This window comes from Zychaea mexicana (assembly GCF_025766255.1).
Source record: "Zychaea mexicana strain RSA 1403 chromosome Unknown BDB00scaffold_60, whole genome shotgun sequence".
Taxonomy (NCBI): Eukaryota; Fungi; Mucoromycota; class Mucoromycetes; order Mucorales; family Lichtheimiaceae; genus Zychaea; species Zychaea mexicana.
This window is the reverse complement of record NW_026516723.1, coordinates 100,489-114,396: the sequence shown is the minus strand read 5'-3', so window position 1 is coordinate 114,396 and position 13,908 is coordinate 100,489. Positions and strand designations below refer to the sequence as shown.

At 41.6% G+C, this 13,908-nt stretch overlaps 9 protein-coding genes across 9 annotated transcripts; 5 read left to right on the top strand and 4 right to left on the bottom strand.

Moving 5' to 3' along the window:
• The first annotated feature begins 106 nt into the window (after positions 1 to 106).
• Positions 107 to 876, top strand: BDB00DRAFT_833751 (uncharacterized protein). The gene is made up of 2 exons (XM_053124291.1): positions 107 to 245; positions 336 to 876. The coding sequence occupies exon 2, from the start codon at positions 463 to 465 to the stop codon at positions 697 to 699; it is 237 nt and encodes a 78-aa protein (XP_052977538.1). The 5' UTR covers positions 107 to 245; positions 336 to 462; the 3' UTR covers positions 700 to 876.
• A 1,336-nt stretch (positions 877 to 2,212) lies between these two features.
• Positions 2,213 to 2,937, top strand: BDB00DRAFT_507670 (ubiquitin-related modifier 1). The gene is made up of 3 exons (XM_053117646.1): positions 2,213 to 2,308; positions 2,393 to 2,560; positions 2,638 to 2,937. The coding sequence occupies exons 1-3, from the start codon at positions 2,277 to 2,279 to the stop codon at positions 2,753 to 2,755; spliced, it is 318 nt and encodes a 105-aa protein (XP_052977537.1). The 5' UTR covers positions 2,213 to 2,276; the 3' UTR covers positions 2,756 to 2,937.
• BDB00DRAFT_507671 (uncharacterized protein) lies at positions 2,938 to 3,520 on the bottom strand. Its single transcript, XM_053117647.1, has one exon. The coding sequence runs from the start codon at positions 3,476 to 3,478 to the stop codon at positions 3,119 to 3,121; it is 360 nt and encodes a 119-aa protein (XP_052977536.1). The 5' UTR covers positions 3,479 to 3,520; the 3' UTR covers positions 2,938 to 3,118.
• Positions 3,521 to 3,592: 72 nt separating this feature from the next.
• Positions 3,593 to 6,363, top strand: BDB00DRAFT_767301 (exocyst complex subunit Sec15-like-domain-containing protein; the record flags this gene model as incomplete). Its single annotated transcript, XM_053119656.1, has 11 exons — positions 3,593 to 3,868; positions 3,955 to 4,074; positions 4,153 to 4,296; positions 4,391 to 4,530; positions 4,618 to 4,797; positions 4,938 to 4,977; positions 5,050 to 5,331; positions 5,414 to 5,515; positions 5,622 to 5,734; positions 5,814 to 5,949; positions 6,055 to 6,363. The coding sequence occupies 11 exons, from the start codon at positions 3,593 to 3,595 to the stop codon at positions 6,361 to 6,363; spliced, it is 1,842 nt and encodes a 613-aa protein (XP_052977535.1).
• Positions 6,364 to 6,408: 45 nt separating this feature from the next.
• On the top strand, positions 6,409 to 7,713 carry BDB00DRAFT_507645 (exocyst complex subunit Sec15-like-domain-containing protein; the record flags this gene model as incomplete). The annotated part of the gene is made up of 5 exons (XM_053117645.1): positions 6,409 to 6,576; positions 6,650 to 6,790; positions 6,854 to 6,963; positions 7,042 to 7,125; positions 7,212 to 7,713. Coding segments are annotated over 5 exons (528 nt in total), but the record flags the coding sequence as incomplete, so codon positions are not given.
• Positions 7,252 to 8,235, bottom strand: BDB00DRAFT_833744 (uncharacterized protein). Its single transcript, XM_053124290.1, has 5 exons — positions 8,119 to 8,235; positions 7,931 to 8,028; positions 7,780 to 7,822; positions 7,665 to 7,706; positions 7,252 to 7,597 (listed from the first exon to the last, which is right to left on the bottom strand). The coding sequence occupies exons 1-5, from the start codon at positions 8,219 to 8,221 to the stop codon at positions 7,290 to 7,292; spliced, it is 594 nt and encodes a 197-aa protein (XP_052977533.1). The 5' UTR covers positions 8,222 to 8,235; the 3' UTR covers positions 7,252 to 7,289.
• A 1,044-nt stretch (positions 8,236 to 9,279) lies between these two features.
• On the top strand, positions 9,280 to 10,504 carry BDB00DRAFT_767373 (2,4-dienoyl-CoA reductase; the record flags this gene model as incomplete). Its single annotated transcript, XM_053119664.1, has 6 exons — positions 9,280 to 9,422; positions 9,507 to 9,566; positions 9,647 to 9,959; positions 10,072 to 10,117; positions 10,180 to 10,274; positions 10,340 to 10,504. The coding sequence occupies 6 exons, from the start codon at positions 9,280 to 9,282 to the stop codon at positions 10,502 to 10,504; spliced, it is 822 nt and encodes a 273-aa protein (XP_052977532.1).
• A 301-nt stretch (positions 10,505 to 10,805) lies between these two features.
• Positions 10,806 to 11,957, bottom strand: BDB00DRAFT_767347 (Phosphotyrosyl phosphatase activator; the record flags this gene model as incomplete). Its single annotated transcript, XM_053119662.1, has 4 exons — positions 10,806 to 11,251; positions 11,350 to 11,546; positions 11,622 to 11,758; positions 11,850 to 11,957. Coding segments are annotated over 4 exons (888 nt in total), but the record flags the coding sequence as incomplete, so codon positions are not given.
• Positions 11,958 to 12,380: 423 nt separating this feature from the next.
• BDB00DRAFT_833735 (alpha-helical ferredoxin) lies at positions 12,381 to 13,840 on the bottom strand. Its single transcript, XM_053124289.1, has 4 exons — positions 13,510 to 13,840; positions 13,140 to 13,395; positions 12,806 to 13,014; positions 12,381 to 12,698 (listed from the first exon to the last, which is right to left on the bottom strand). The coding sequence occupies exons 1-4, from the start codon at positions 13,615 to 13,617 to the stop codon at positions 12,486 to 12,488; spliced, it is 786 nt and encodes a 261-aa protein (XP_052977530.1). The 5' UTR covers positions 13,618 to 13,840; the 3' UTR covers positions 12,381 to 12,485.
• Between the last annotated feature and the right edge of the window lie 68 nt (positions 13,841 to 13,908).

Below are 13,908 nucleotides of genomic sequence, written 5' to 3'. Positions count from 1 at the left end.
TGAAAAAGTTAGTGAAAAATGCCATCTTGGACTTGTACGAAAACGCGTTTAAAGTCGAAAAAGATGAAAAGGTAGAGGTAAAGAAGAAAGAGAAAAAGAAAGACGATGGGTGGGGGCACAAGGGTCGCTTTTATCTCTTCCTCCACTATATGACTTGCATACTGAATTTGGCACCGCCAGCAAACCCGGCCTACACCTCCTCTTTCACTCTCCCACTCCCACTACTTGGGAATATATAAACAAGGGTAAGCTTTCATTCAGCGTTTAGTTTATTACTTTATTCTCTACCTCAACATCCGTCTTTCTCTACATACGTCTTCTACTATATGTTACAGTACCGTTATTCTTTTCGAACACGCGTCAATGGTGTGTGTCGCTCTAGCGTCGTCGGCATGTCGACACGAAAAGGAACTAGGCCTCCGCCCTGTTGTGCAACTGTGCTTTCGCTTTTAACGAAAAAGAATGAGGCTGGCCGTCGCTTTTGTGGTACAAAATGGCTGGTGGACGACGCTCTCGCTCTTGCTGTTCGGACCTAAAACTCAAAAGGTTCACTTTAAAATTACACAACCCGCGTTTCCTTGTTATTTTTGCAGCATTAAAAGAAGTCCGTCAATCATCAAACCCTTACGCTTAGTGGCGTGTTCCCTTCCAGCTCTTCTATGCATATATGACTTGTGCGTAAAATCATCGATTGCATGATGCTTTTTTCAAGTCTCTTTAACTACTGCTACACATGTCTAGCAATATATTTAGAGGTTTGATCATTTCTTTCATACCTTTTATATATGCGTACATCTTATTGAGCTAGAAAGATATACTGTATGGCTAAAAGATCTTTGTCGTATATGGTGCGATTTTGAACATTGTATACTGCATGACTTATTTAAATGAAGTTAAACTTAACACTAGTTATGTTAGTGTTTCTGTTGCGTGGTGCATGATAGTATTACGTTCCTTTTATTGGTTGGTCTAGAAGGAAAAATCGAGTGTTGTGGCACCTGGTCTTGGGCTAGGCTATCAATTTCCATTCCTTTGCTAGTTTTCCTCACGATTCAAACGATTTGTTGCAGGGAACTCTTTGGTCTGTTTGACGTTAGGTCGCGTATCTCGGTAGATGTCTGTGTCAGACATTGGTATCGTGATAACCTCAAGAGAACCTGTTGGATGTTTTGATGAATAGTCATTCGCAACGATTAGACTTCATACACGCGTGTAAGTTGCGTGAAGGGATTTCTTTTTTAATGGTGCGATTATATGAGTTCTACCAAGTGTAAAAAAGGCACCTCGCGCTAAACCATAGAAGCATAAGCGCACATTTGGAAAAATCAACGGCTAATTCGAAGGATGAACCAGGACATACATACCCGGGTTTCCCGTTTCACAGAAAGTGAACATTCTAAAGAATTGTATAACAGGTGGTTTTGTACTTAAATCGCTCTGTGTACTCTCTATTTAAGGCGATTAATATGCTCGGAGGATATTAGTAGTATGGTAGAAGCAGCCAACAAATGCTATTACGAGTAATACTCGACGTGCTGTTATCTAATATGTAGAGGACCCTCTTTATCATACTGGCTCACACACAAAATGGTGTCAATGTGTGGTTCGGCAACTTCTTTAATAGTATGCAAGTATTCATGTAGTGCTCGCACTGAGGGATGGATGACATATGACATGCAGATAGTTTTGTTTAAATAACGTCAAACATCGACCATCATTCCCTCAGAATGGACAGAATGATTATTGGAACAGCTGAATACTGTGGGCAATGACCTACTAGCATCTGCAGGACAGTGATGTACTGCTTTTAAATATATATAAATATCTTCTTTATAAGGAGCGTTGATATAACAATCCCATCATATACTATTAGTATCGAAGCTGTGTACTATGTTTTAAAATTCGGTGATTAGAGACTAATGCATTATATTCTGCAAATCATGTCAACTTATCGTAGGTGCTAGTAAATGTCTGCACTCTGAGTAGCGCACCTACAAAAACACTTGAACTATGAGCTCCAGATTTATTTATCTATCTATAAACGATTCACCTAGAATTAATTTTGACGTGCCTGTTAGTATTATTAATCAGTCAACTGCGTATTACAAGTTTGCATAATGTATTATTGTCCAGTCAGTCAATGCCTAGAGTAGTAACAATACCCGGCAACAGTTGTCACTTGCAGTAGCGGTGTTTCGATTTGTACAGGTGCGCATTTTTTTAAATCTTCGCTTCTTTTGCGGCTGAAGATACCGGGTAGAACTCTTGCAGAAACCATGTCAGATTTAACGATCAATGTAGAATTCAGGTAAATTGATGACCAGCGCGCACAAATGACTCTAATGTTTAACGGAAACTAATTTTATTTCGCTTGAATTGAATATTTTTTTAGTGGTGGCATGGAGCTACTTTTTGACAATGTCCGTCAACACAAAATTACACTTCCTGCACAGTCCAAACTCGATACCTCAAAACCTGCCACACTGCGTGATCTGATCTTTTATATTCGAGATAACATGATGACCGAGAAAAAGGACCTTTTCGTCGAAAAGGATACAGTGTATGTGTCACATGTACATGGATTATTTGGAGCAAGAAGCGACAAGGAAGACTTACGAGAATTTGACTCTATAATAGACGACCAGGCATCTTGGTTCTGATCAACAATGTGGATTGGGAATTATGTGACGAACTCGATTACGAATTGGAGGATAAGGATGAGATTGTATTTATTAGCACACTGCACGGTGGATAAAAAGAAACTATTTATTATGAAAACGTTTGGATGTATGTACATTTAATATTTTACAGCCGTAAAGGCAATACTGGCCACAAGACTGCTTGACCTTCTCGACACGCATCTAAGTATGCTGAATTAAGCAAATGTTCTTGTATTCGAACGTGTTCCGATGAAGAAGATGTTGCTGCGGTACGGGTGGCATCATTATGATCATCACTGTTGTTATTATGGTATACGAGACAAGTGACAGGTGCTTCAATTCCATTCCTATATGCATCCGTAATCCACTTGTCATGTTCTTCTTCTTCCTCGACCTTATCTTCTAACTCTTCACCTACAAGTAGAAACATCGCATTAGAATAAAAAGACACGATCTATCTATTTCATCAAGAACTTACGTTCTTTACGGTACGCTTCAGAAAACTTGAATATTTCTATAGCTTCTTGAGATAGTGTTGTTTGCTGCTGTTGTCCTTCTTCTTCGTCAAACTCTTCTCGTTCTGCTTCCGTCATATCAACGTCAGTTTCGCTCTTATTTTCTAATCCTTCAGACGGGTAGTTGGTATAGTCGTAGTCATAATGAGGATGCCTTGAGTCATATACTGTGTTACTATACTGTTGCCATTGCGACGATGTGTTTGGTTGTTGCTGATTCAGAACTTGTTGCTGCCAATATTTGACTTGTTCCGGGCTGAAATGCCTCTTATGAAATGATCTAAACTGCAGCACGTTGCTCATGAAAAGAAATACGAAAAGAGTATCGTCAAGGCCAACTCCGCGTGCGCATTTTAGCAGTGGCGCCAGTCCAAAAAAAGAAGTGACACTTCTAAACTCGTTTCTTCTTTGCACTCCATGTCCGTCGTCGCCAAAAACGATCCCGAGCTTAACAAGCTCGCGGAAAACATGATGGAAACAACTAATCTTAGCGACACCGATGTTTTAGCCGGCGGCGGCATCGAATTAACTTTTTCAGCGGCCATAGATGATGCCGAAAACTTGGAACAACTAGGCCCAGTTATTAAGCAGATTACCGAGACTGGTCGACAGGAGGCTTTTGTGGATCAGCTCGATAATCTTGTACGCAAGAAGGACGCCGAAATCGAACGCATGTGCAATGCTCATTATCAAGTATGTGTCGTAGTATATCGGCGGACAATACATACCAATATTCTTCTTTCTCTTTCTCTCTATATTGATATTTCATCAATTGATAGGAATTCGTTCAAGCAGTTGATCAATTATTGAAAGTTCGACAAGGATCGGTTGCTTTGCGTCAGAAGATTGCCGATGTCAACGTCACACTTCAAACTCGAGGAAGCAGACTATCAGAAAAGGTAATATTTTGAGGAAGAACACTTTGCGAAACGCCCAACTTTATTAATTTTCATGCGGTCTCTTATCGTTTATATCAGCGTCGCGAATTAATAGAAGCCCGACGAGTTCAGCAGAATGTAGAAGATGCGATCCAAGTTTTGCAGAACAGTTTGGCCATGCTGGAACTTGCAAACAAGGCAAATCATCAACTGGAAAGCAAAAAATATTACTCTGCTTTGAAAGTAAGGCCAGCTTTCTCTTTTTATAATTTTCCCGGGGCAATGACACGTGTGTAAGGGGATAAATTGCATTAAAAACTTTTTTTTTCGAGTTTAGACTTTGGATGGTCTGGAGAATGAGCATTTGCAAGACATGCCTTCGTATACCTTTGTGCAACATATCAGCAAAGGTGTGCCTCTTACACAGAAAATGATACAAGATGATGTTACAGTGCAATTGCGTGAATGGCTGGCAACGTAAGGATTTCATCATCCCACTCGGTCTGAGATGTTTGAAAAGGTGATAGGAGGATAATCGTTGCTCACTTAAAAAATTCCTACCAGTGTTCGAGGCGTATCGCGCGAAATTGGATCACTTGCGATGCAACGTATGCAGGAACGGCAGGATCGCTGGCGTGCAAAGACTGCAGATAATCCCAAATTGAGATATCTGCAGCACCATAACGTCAATTCGGCTATCGAGATGGTCGTCAATGAGGGTCTTGAATGTATGTCAATGCTGGAGTCACTTGTGGCCTTGGATTATACTAAGCAATCTATGTTCTTGTCATCTGATACATGTACATAGCAAGCATCGTCGATGAGGTAGCCATTGATTTTGAGCCATTATATCGCTGTATTCATGTTTATGACACGTTGGGAAGACGCCACGAGTTCAAGGCATCATACGAAGAGGATCGTCGGGTAACTTTAGCAGAATAGATTACGTCTGTCTTTATATGGCGTGCAGGTTGAGCTGACCTCATTGTATTCTAGGCACAAGCAAATTTGGCTTTATCAGCGCCCATCAATCTTCGAGATGGCAATATGACACCTTTTGAAACGCTGTTGCAGGATATTGTTGGCTTCTTTATCATTGAGCACATCGTCATGCACAGCACACAAGACTTTAGAAGCCGTGCTGAAGTGGATGCGTTGTGGGAAATGGTTACGGGCAAAATTATCTTGGTTGTATCTGAAAGTCTCAAGGGTTGCCGCGATCCAGAATTATTCCTGCGCATCAAATTCTCCTTGCTGATTTTTATTCAGACACTTGAGGTACCAGTTATTTCAAAGTATATCTGTAGTGGATGTGAGAAGAGGGAGGATAGGCAGTTGATAAGGCTTAAAAATTGTATAGAGCTTCGATTATTTGGTCAAACCATTACAAGAAACACTGCTCACTTTGTTCCAGCGTTATTCTGAACTCTTGATCAACCAATACAGCGAGGTATTTGAAAAGGTAATAATAAGCTTTAAATTCTTTCCCGCGCTGCCCTGGATCTCTCGCTCAGAAGAAGGAGATGGATCGGATTAAACTCCCGTATCAACAATCAATGTTTATATAGATTGTTCAAGAAGATGAGTGCATGCCAATGACGGTGGAAAACGCTGATGAACTCAGAGAGGTCATGCAATATACCCGATTCCGTCCTGACCGCGAGTTCCTCAAGCGTCATGGGTATGGACATTTTTTATACTTGCTTAATCACTATTGGAAGCGCGACTAGTAAGGACACTAATTAAGTGCAAATATATAGATTTCCACTACGATTACCCTTCTCCAAAGTATTTCCCACTTGTTGTCGCGATGTGAGTGCCTTTGTGCACCAATTCTATCAATTTGCTGAAGGCTTTTCACAAACACATGGTGAAATGGATGATATCCTGAAAAAGGTAAAGCAAGATACTGTACATTTATACTTTTGTCAACTATCCAAGTATCCATCAATCTACTTCAATTACTTAAGTTGCGATGTGTCTCACGAAATCGTATAATAGGCGGTCGATAGCCTGCTTATCCAAAAAGTCAACGCCATCCTTTTGAAAAAGCTTCAATCAACGAATTTGTCACAGATTGTCCAGATCATTATCAATATCGAGTATTTCGAGTCCACGTGTCCTGATTTTGAAATGCTGCTTATGGAAACGCGCTCATTCCATCGGTCGGGACGTATCCATTTGAAAGCTTCTTCCACGTTCAAGGAAACTCGACGAAAGGCCGAGAAGCGTATTTTCGAGCTGGTTAACTCGAAATTGGATGAATTTTTGGAATTGGCAGAGTTCGATTGGTTAGTTTGTCATAACTAAAACATTTGGATGCACGACTGGCGAAGCTAACATATCCGTATGACGTCCGGGAGTAGGGAAACGCGCGAATTACAGCAATATCCAAGCTCTCATTTACAAGATCTGGTTACGTTTTTGACAAACGTTACAAATGCGGCACTATTGAATTTGCCCGAGTCTATTAAAAGCCTATTGTACTTTGACGCCTTGGAGCATTTGAGTCATTCCCTGAAGGTAAATATATTTAGATGGAAAAACCGAATCGACATACAAAACTGGGATTGTATCATTTTAACGCTGGTTTTAGAACCTCCTTTTGGATCCGGATAATAGAATTATCACTGAAGTTGCATTACGCAACTTTGATACCGATGTTCGATTTATGGAAGACTTCGTACATCAACTAGGTGATCCAACGATTCTGGATACGTTTGCCGAGCTTCGTCAGGTAAGAGAGGGGGAGAGAGTAGACAAACCCCATTTCTTTTTCGTTACTAACAACCATCAACAGCTTATTGATCTCGCAATGAGCGATAACTCGGAAGAATATCTGACACCTCAAGTTCGAAGCCGCAAATATGGTCGAGTGAATGGACGGGACGTGATTGTCTTTTTTGAAAAGTGAGAATTTGTACGAAGTCGAAACAGAGTGAGAGAGAACGCGGTTTTTAACATCCACTATTTTGCTATTTCATTTAGATTGTTACGAGACAATAGCACCGCTTCCTATACCAGCACTCCCAGGCAGAAAGCACACCGTAAAGGCATGGAAAATGTCGCAAGGTAACGGTTATTCTGAGCACCTTGATATCATGATGAAATTCCCGCCTAACAATCCAGTATTCTTACATCCTTTCATTATTATACAGGGTCCTTCGTTCTGTACATATATAAAATACAAAGCATACTATTATTATCGATAATAAACAACTTTTTCTTTCGCTCTATTATTTTTCTAACTTTGTGGTCACTTTGTCCAAGGCTTCGTCTGCTTTATCGATGCCTAAGACTTGAGCTCGCTCGAAACGTGTCTTGGCATCATCCAATCTACCCATAGCTTCGTATACACATCCAAGGTTATATTGGATCTCGCCGTCCAAAGGATTAAAGTTTGATGCTTGTTCCAGATGTTTGACGGCTTCAGGCACGTTCTTTAACATCAGAAAGGCAGAAGCGATGTTGGTGTGAGCATCGGCTTGGTTAGGATCGAATTCTAGTGATCGTTCAAACGCACGAATAGCATCCTGATGCTTGCCTATAGCGGATATGAAAGAGGTTGTTTAGTTTCAAATGATGATGAAAATAGGCGTTGACTTTCTTACCCATCTGAAAATAGCATACGCCAATGTTAAAGTGACCAGGTGCTTTTTATATCAACAGTATATAATATTGTCAGTCTTAATGCTATGGCAACTAAATCAAATCAGCGCAACGTACCACTAGGAGCCAGTTGTACACTCTTGTGATAACTATGCATAGCCTAGAAAAGATGTATACAAAGCAAACAAGTTCAATAACATTAATTAAGCGCGCCCGCGCTTATATGTTCACTGCACTCCACCTCCTGCTGCTTTCGTTTTCTCTATACCATATCGAGCGATCCTTCGTTCAAATACTCTGAGCCCTTCTTCATTTGCTCTTCGGCATCGTCAAATCGATCAAACTTTGGACGAGTTGCAAAAAAGGCTTTTGTTTCGTTCAAATTGTTTACATTAGAAAAAAAAAGGATTGTTTTTAGTCCCATGCTGAACTCCATTTTCAAAAATTCCAACTCACTTCGTACTGCTCTTGGGGTCCGGGTAGCAGCTACGGGTTGGGCACGGTACAAAGGAGTAATGGCTCGTCTATAACTCAATCGCGTGATTGCTCGTGTCAACATTTTGTGTGTGTTTTTTTTCAGAAAAATAAACTCGTGCCGTGACGGACCCTCACAGCCTAATTTTCTGCATAAGGAAAAGGTTTGATTGGTCGATTACCATTGAATATGACAGCTCTTTGGTTTCCATAGTAACAAAAACGTTTCATCCATGATCAAGCTAACAACCAGCTGCTGTTGTGTTGTATATCGTTATGCAGATGGATGAAATACATATCATTCTAAGTTTGATATGTGAAATGCAGTGAAATATTAGAGGGAAAGATTATAATTTGTAGAACGCGACTCGCTCCCCTTGGCTTTCTTATTTGCGGCCTTACTGGTCAGGTGAATCACGCTGATGAAGCGAACTAGTTGACGATATCCTCAGTCATACAACAAACTAGTGCTCATACGAATTTGCCTTTATTGAAGGCGCAATATTGTATTGGCAACGAGCTCCTCCTTTGAGTCTTGTATTAGGAATTGCACCAAATGAGCATAGTAAAAGACTAGTTTGCTCTTATGTCACTAGAATTCAAACGCATATCGAAAACATTGAGGGCAGCTATGGTCTTATCCTGCGTTAATGGTAGGGATTTCACTCCAATGAGCATATCGTATATTAGCTATCAAGTAGTTCACATGATTTGGTGGGTTATTGCCGAAAGAAGTACATATTTTAAAAGCCTTTTAAAGCTTACCAGAGCATTGGAAGATTTCATGAAGCATTGTATCACATTTTTGACGGTACAAGTGATAATTTTATGCTATGTGTTAAGCGTTTGCTTCTTAACAAGAAATTGAATATATCAGATAGCACTGCACAAGGGATAACCAACACTGACTAGTCATCCCGAAAGTTTTGCCATATGGATGGCTCCGCATCTGTATTACGCCTTCTCTCTTCGCTGTCATTCCGATAAACTTCCCCCAGGTTTCGATGTTTATGGAAATAACTCGCCGGGCGGAGAGAACTGTTAGTCGCTTATAAAGAGAAGTTCCTCTCCCAATAAAATCCAGCATTTCCCAATTAGACATTTGACAACGCAACTTCCCTCGTCTTTTATTTCTCTATTGCAATGGCAAAAACAACCGACGTGTTCAAGAACGAAATCTTCAAGGGCAAGGTCCTCCTTTGCTCCGGAGGTGGTAGTGGCATTTGCCGCGCCATGACTGAAGCCGTTGTTCGTCATGGCGGTAAGGCTGTCATTATTAGCCGCAGGTAAGTAATATAAAAGGGCCACAATGAGCACTCCTTCTTAACATGTGGCACTAAACGAGCCGGCTTTCCAAATATGCGAAATAGCTTTGATAAGCTCGAAAAGGCAGCCAAGGAAATGAGCGAAGCAACTGGCGGTGAAGTCATGTAAGTTACTGTAAAAATACACGTTTTCTGTTTATGCGCACCATAGGAAGGATAACGAAATTCATTGTGTCGTTCAAAAGTCCTATCCAGGCAGATGTTCGTAAGCCTGCCGACGTAGAGAACGCTGTGTCAAAGACAGTGGAAAAGTTTGGCAAGATCGATTTCTTGATCAATGGTGCTGCCGGCAACTTCTTGGCTCCTTTCCAAAAACTCTCGTACAATGCATTCCGCACTGTTGTTGAAATCGATTTGCTGGGCTCGTTCAACCTTACCAAGGCTGCGTCAGAACATCTCAAGGCTTCCAAGGGCTCTATCATTAATGTCAGCATGACACTTCATTATACCGGCTCTCCATACCAACAGCATGCTGGCGCTGCCAAGGCTGGCATTGATGTAAGTAAAGAAAAGATCTGGGAGATCATTTAGAGAAGTGGAACTTTTCGGTCGTCTGGATGGATCGAAAAGAAAGAGGGGTTATTTATAATCGTTTGCTTTTTTAAAATAGGCATTGACGAAGCATTGGGCCGTTGAGCTTGGTCCATTTGGTGTTCGTAAGTAAATATATATAAACACAAAACATGACTTATGGGCTGACTTTCTCTCTTTTCTATAGGCGTAAACGGTATCGCTCCAGGTCCAATCGTAGATACAGTGGGCTTGGACAAGTTGGCTCGTAGTGGCGCATCTTACGAAACCATCCCTCTTGGAGTAAGTGCTTAATTCAGCTACTAGTAATATAAGCCCAGGAAAATTAAACATGCTCTTCATTATAGCGCGCTGGTAGCGTCACCGACATTGCTCAGTCCACAGTGTTCCTCTTCTCAGATGCTGCCGAATGGATTTCTGGCCACATGCTTGTTGTTGATGGTGCCCACTGGTTGACCCATTACACTCCTGGTTACCCTGGCATTGTCCTCAATCCCCCATCGAAACTGTAGATTACACACACAATTGTGGATAATGGTTCTTGTTGATACGTTTCCCCACCCTATCAAAACTTATACTAGAGTAAATAATCATTCAAGCTATTTTTGGAACCATTCGCATTGGATGTAACAAATAGTAGTGGATACAGTATGTAATCGTTTTCTTAGAATACATTGTCTAATAACAGTAAATGCAAATACTCGGAAGAACAGCCATCATCGACACTATTTACGCATCAACAATATAACAGCACGATACACCGTAAAATATTGAAACTTTTTATATCAATTCTTAAATGTACTAACCATTTCTTTAATCGAAAGGTATAGGCCGTGATCTTTTACCGGCAGTAGCTGCAATTGCACTTGGTACTGGAATACCACAGCAATCTGGATACTCTTGTCCCATTGCAAATGTATCCTGAGTCGTCGTATGCACATGACCACAATCGCCACCGTCATTATCTTCGGACTGTGGCGTGCCACCTTCAAACTTGATCAAACTACCAAACATGAAGTGCTGCATGATTGGTAACTTGTTCAGTACCTCGGCCTTGTACATTTTGATCATGCCCTGATTCACTTTGATCCATGTTTTGCAGGCCGATATATCATCCAGCATGGGCGAATGCCATCGTAGTGATGCTGATGTTTTGACTTCGTTAATAAAGCGGATACAGGCGAGATACATGTAGGATTTCGAGAATTCTTGTACAGTGTCAACATCATGGATGGATTTCGGTCGGATATACTTGTGATCTGAAATGGAAACCCAAAAATAAATTCGTTTAATCAAATTCTCCCCATGCTCCATCTAATTATATGAAGTAATAATAAGATTCGTCTGTCGTGCTTACTTTTGAGCTGTGAGGAACCAAACATGAATGGTAAAAAGTGATAGTCGTCCAAACCCCATACACCATGTGATCCAGCTGGCTCGAGCCAGTAATCAAATTGCAGTTGTCGCATAAGTGCAATGTATTTTACAAATACGCGCAGCACTACAGCCTTGTCATCCTCGGGTGTAATCACTTTGAGCTTTTCGAGACATAACCTAGTAGATTTATTAGTACATCAATAATCCGGCAGTATATTTTGGGCTGATCTACCTCTAGTTTTTCCTACTTACAACCACGCCATAAAATTGGCTTCGTGACCTGTGCCATAATCTATACGTCGGCGATTGCCAAAGCTTTCAATAAAGTAGCGCGATACTTCCTTGATGGCTTCTTCCGGTACGAGTGGTTTCATCAGTTCCTCTGCATTCTGATAGTAGTAACAATGAGAAATGCTCATTAGTACAACCGAGACATTCATAACTAGACACGCACACACTTTTGACAAGTCAATAGCTTACATTTTGTACACGGTCGTAAAAATCTCGGAACGCTGGATTGCCGAAACGAGACATGGCATTTTCCACAGGCGGTATATCTTTAACGTATTGTAGTAGAATGTCCAGAATATTGAGAATTTCGGTGACATTCTATGGTGTTGGTTCGGTCAGTTCAATGAAAGGCCAAGTCATCAATGGTTTACAGGTGTAACACTCCTTTCTCTCGAACTTACCGATGAAACTTCTAATTCAGTATCGACTTTAAGATCGCAAACCGAATCATTCAAACGAATGATAAAGTCGATATAGTCACGATAAGCATCAGACTCGAGGAATTCCTCAAGGTCTTCTTTAGTGATAATACGTTTTACTGGCGCGATGTACATTGGTGGTTGTTGGAAGGCTTGAAAGAGAAAACAATTTATAATCCCGTACGCCGGTTTTGGTTTCGCTTTAAAAATCTCAAAAATCCCGCTTATTTCATGCACATGCCACACACGTCGCGCAATAACCCTTCCACTGCCAAAAAACGACGACTGTGCCGACCAATTGAGGAACAAAAACAGTTTGTGCTTTTTTTTTATTTTATTATTAGCGAGTGCTTTCTTCTTTCTATACCGACAGCAGCAGAATTCAGAAAAACAGCAACAACAGGGTTTACTCCAATGCCATCTGGTACTTGATCTTGGCAATGGCGGCACCAGGCTGCAAGCCCTTGGGGCAGGTCTTACTGCAGTTCATAATGGTATGGCATCGGTACACAGACATGCTGTTCTGCAAACGCTCACGACGCTGAGGACCAAACTGGTCACGCGAATCGATCATCCAGCGGTAGGCCTGCATCAAGACGGCAGGACCCAAGTACTCCTCCTAAAAATTTAACCGTGCAACCCACGATACAATCAGTTTCCACCAATGCTGTTCTTCCACTGAGGACATATTATTGTTCATTGCACAGTATATAAAGATTATTTTACCTGGTTCCACCAGTACGAGGGGCACGAGGTCGAGCAGCATGCGCAGAGAATGCACTCGTACAAACCATCCAACTTCTTTCTGTCCTCAATTGTTTGCAAGTTCTCGAGACCGTCGGTGGGTGGGTTGGTCTGCTTCAAGTAGGGCTCGATGCTCTTGTACTGCTTGTAGAAGTGGGTCAGATCAGGGACCAAATCCTTGACAATGTACACTGTAAAGAAGAGGTGTCAGACCAAAAAAAAACTCCGTTTTCATGTGTCAATTCGTCCGGATTATTCCGACCGAACCAACGAAATAAACACTTTCAAGCAATCCTTTTGTTGAAAGAAAACTTACTGTGAGGCAAGGGGTAGATCTTGGCGGGCTTGCTAACGTCACGGTCAATCTTGGAGATACAAGCCAACGTGTTGCCACCTTGAATGTTCATGGCGCACGAACCGCAAATACCTTCACGGCACGAACGGCGGAAGGTCAACGTGGCGTCCTGCTCGTTCTTAATCTTGATCAAGGCGTCCAAAACCATAGGTCCACACGAGTTCAAATCGATCTCATACTTTTCGAGACGAGGCTTTTCGGTGGGATTCTCAGGGCTCTATCAAAGAGAAAGAAGAAATGGTACGTGTTAAAAGTGCGGCCGTTTGCGTGTCTATGCAGAACCACCAATATCCCTTCTTAGTGTCCCTTTCTTCCTCTTGAATCAATTTACCCAGCGGTAGATTTCAAACGTCTTCATCAAAGGCTGCTTCTTGGTAGGGGCACCTTCAGTAGGAGTAGCCATGCTGTTGGTGGCGCTGGTGTTCAAGAGGCGGTTCATGGGCTATTGTTTATTATAATTGTTAGGGCGTAAATTCAGCAAATCCAGAAAACACAGCGAATAATTTGAAATGAGGAAACTCACGGCAGCGACAGCAGGGGCCCAGCGAGCACGGACGGCAGCGCTTCTCAAAGAAGTGAGAGCAATGGACATTGTTGCAGGAATAAAATCAAGAGAGGGGGGTGGTTAAGTGGAGTTGAGTGGAATGAGAAAAAGGCGCTTCACTTGTTTTCAACTTTTGCGTGGTGACAGGGTACCCCGCAAAGGTGTCTGTAGAGCGGTACTGTAAAA

Coding starts and splice junctions, on each gene's coding strand:
- BDB00DRAFT_833751 (XM_053124291.1), top strand. CDS start 463: ATGAGGCTGGCCGTCGCTTTTGTGGTACAAAATGGCTGGTGGACGACG.
- BDB00DRAFT_507670 (XM_053117646.1), top strand. CDS start 2,277: ATGTCAGATTTAACGATCAATGTAGAATTCAG. Junction 2,309..2,392: donor ACGATCAATGTAGAATTCAG/GTAAATTGATGA, acceptor ATATTTTTTTAG/TGGTGGCATGGAGCTACTTT. Junction 2,561..2,637: donor TTCGTCGAAAAGGATACAGT/GTATGTGTCACA, acceptor ACTCTATAATAG/ACGACCAGGCATCTTGGTTC.
- BDB00DRAFT_507671 (XM_053117647.1), bottom strand. CDS start 3,478: ATGAGCAACGTGCTGCAGTTTAGATCATTTCATAAGAGGCATTTCAGC.
- BDB00DRAFT_833744 (XM_053124290.1), bottom strand. CDS start 8,221: ATGTTGACACGAGCAATCACGCGATTGAGTTATAGACGAGCCATTACT. Junction 8,029..8,118: donor GACCCCAAGAGCAGTACGAA/GTGAGTTGGAAT, acceptor ACGAAACAAAAG/CCTTTTTTGCAACTCGTCCA. Junction 7,598..7,664: donor CGTATGCTATTTTCAGATGG/GTAAGAAAGTCA, acceptor TATCCGCTATAG/GCAAGCATCAGGATGCTATT.
- BDB00DRAFT_833735 (XM_053124289.1), bottom strand. CDS start 13,617: ATGAACCGCCTCTTGAACACCAGCGCCACCAACAGCATGGCTACTCCT. Junction 13,015..13,139: donor GATCTACCCCTTGCCTCACA/GTAAGTTTTCTT, acceptor TCTTCTTTACAG/TGTACATTGTCAAGGATTTG. Junction 12,699..12,805: donor CCTCGTACTGGTGGAACCAG/GTAAAATAATCT, acceptor TTAAATTTTTAG/GAGGAGTACTTGGGTCCTGC.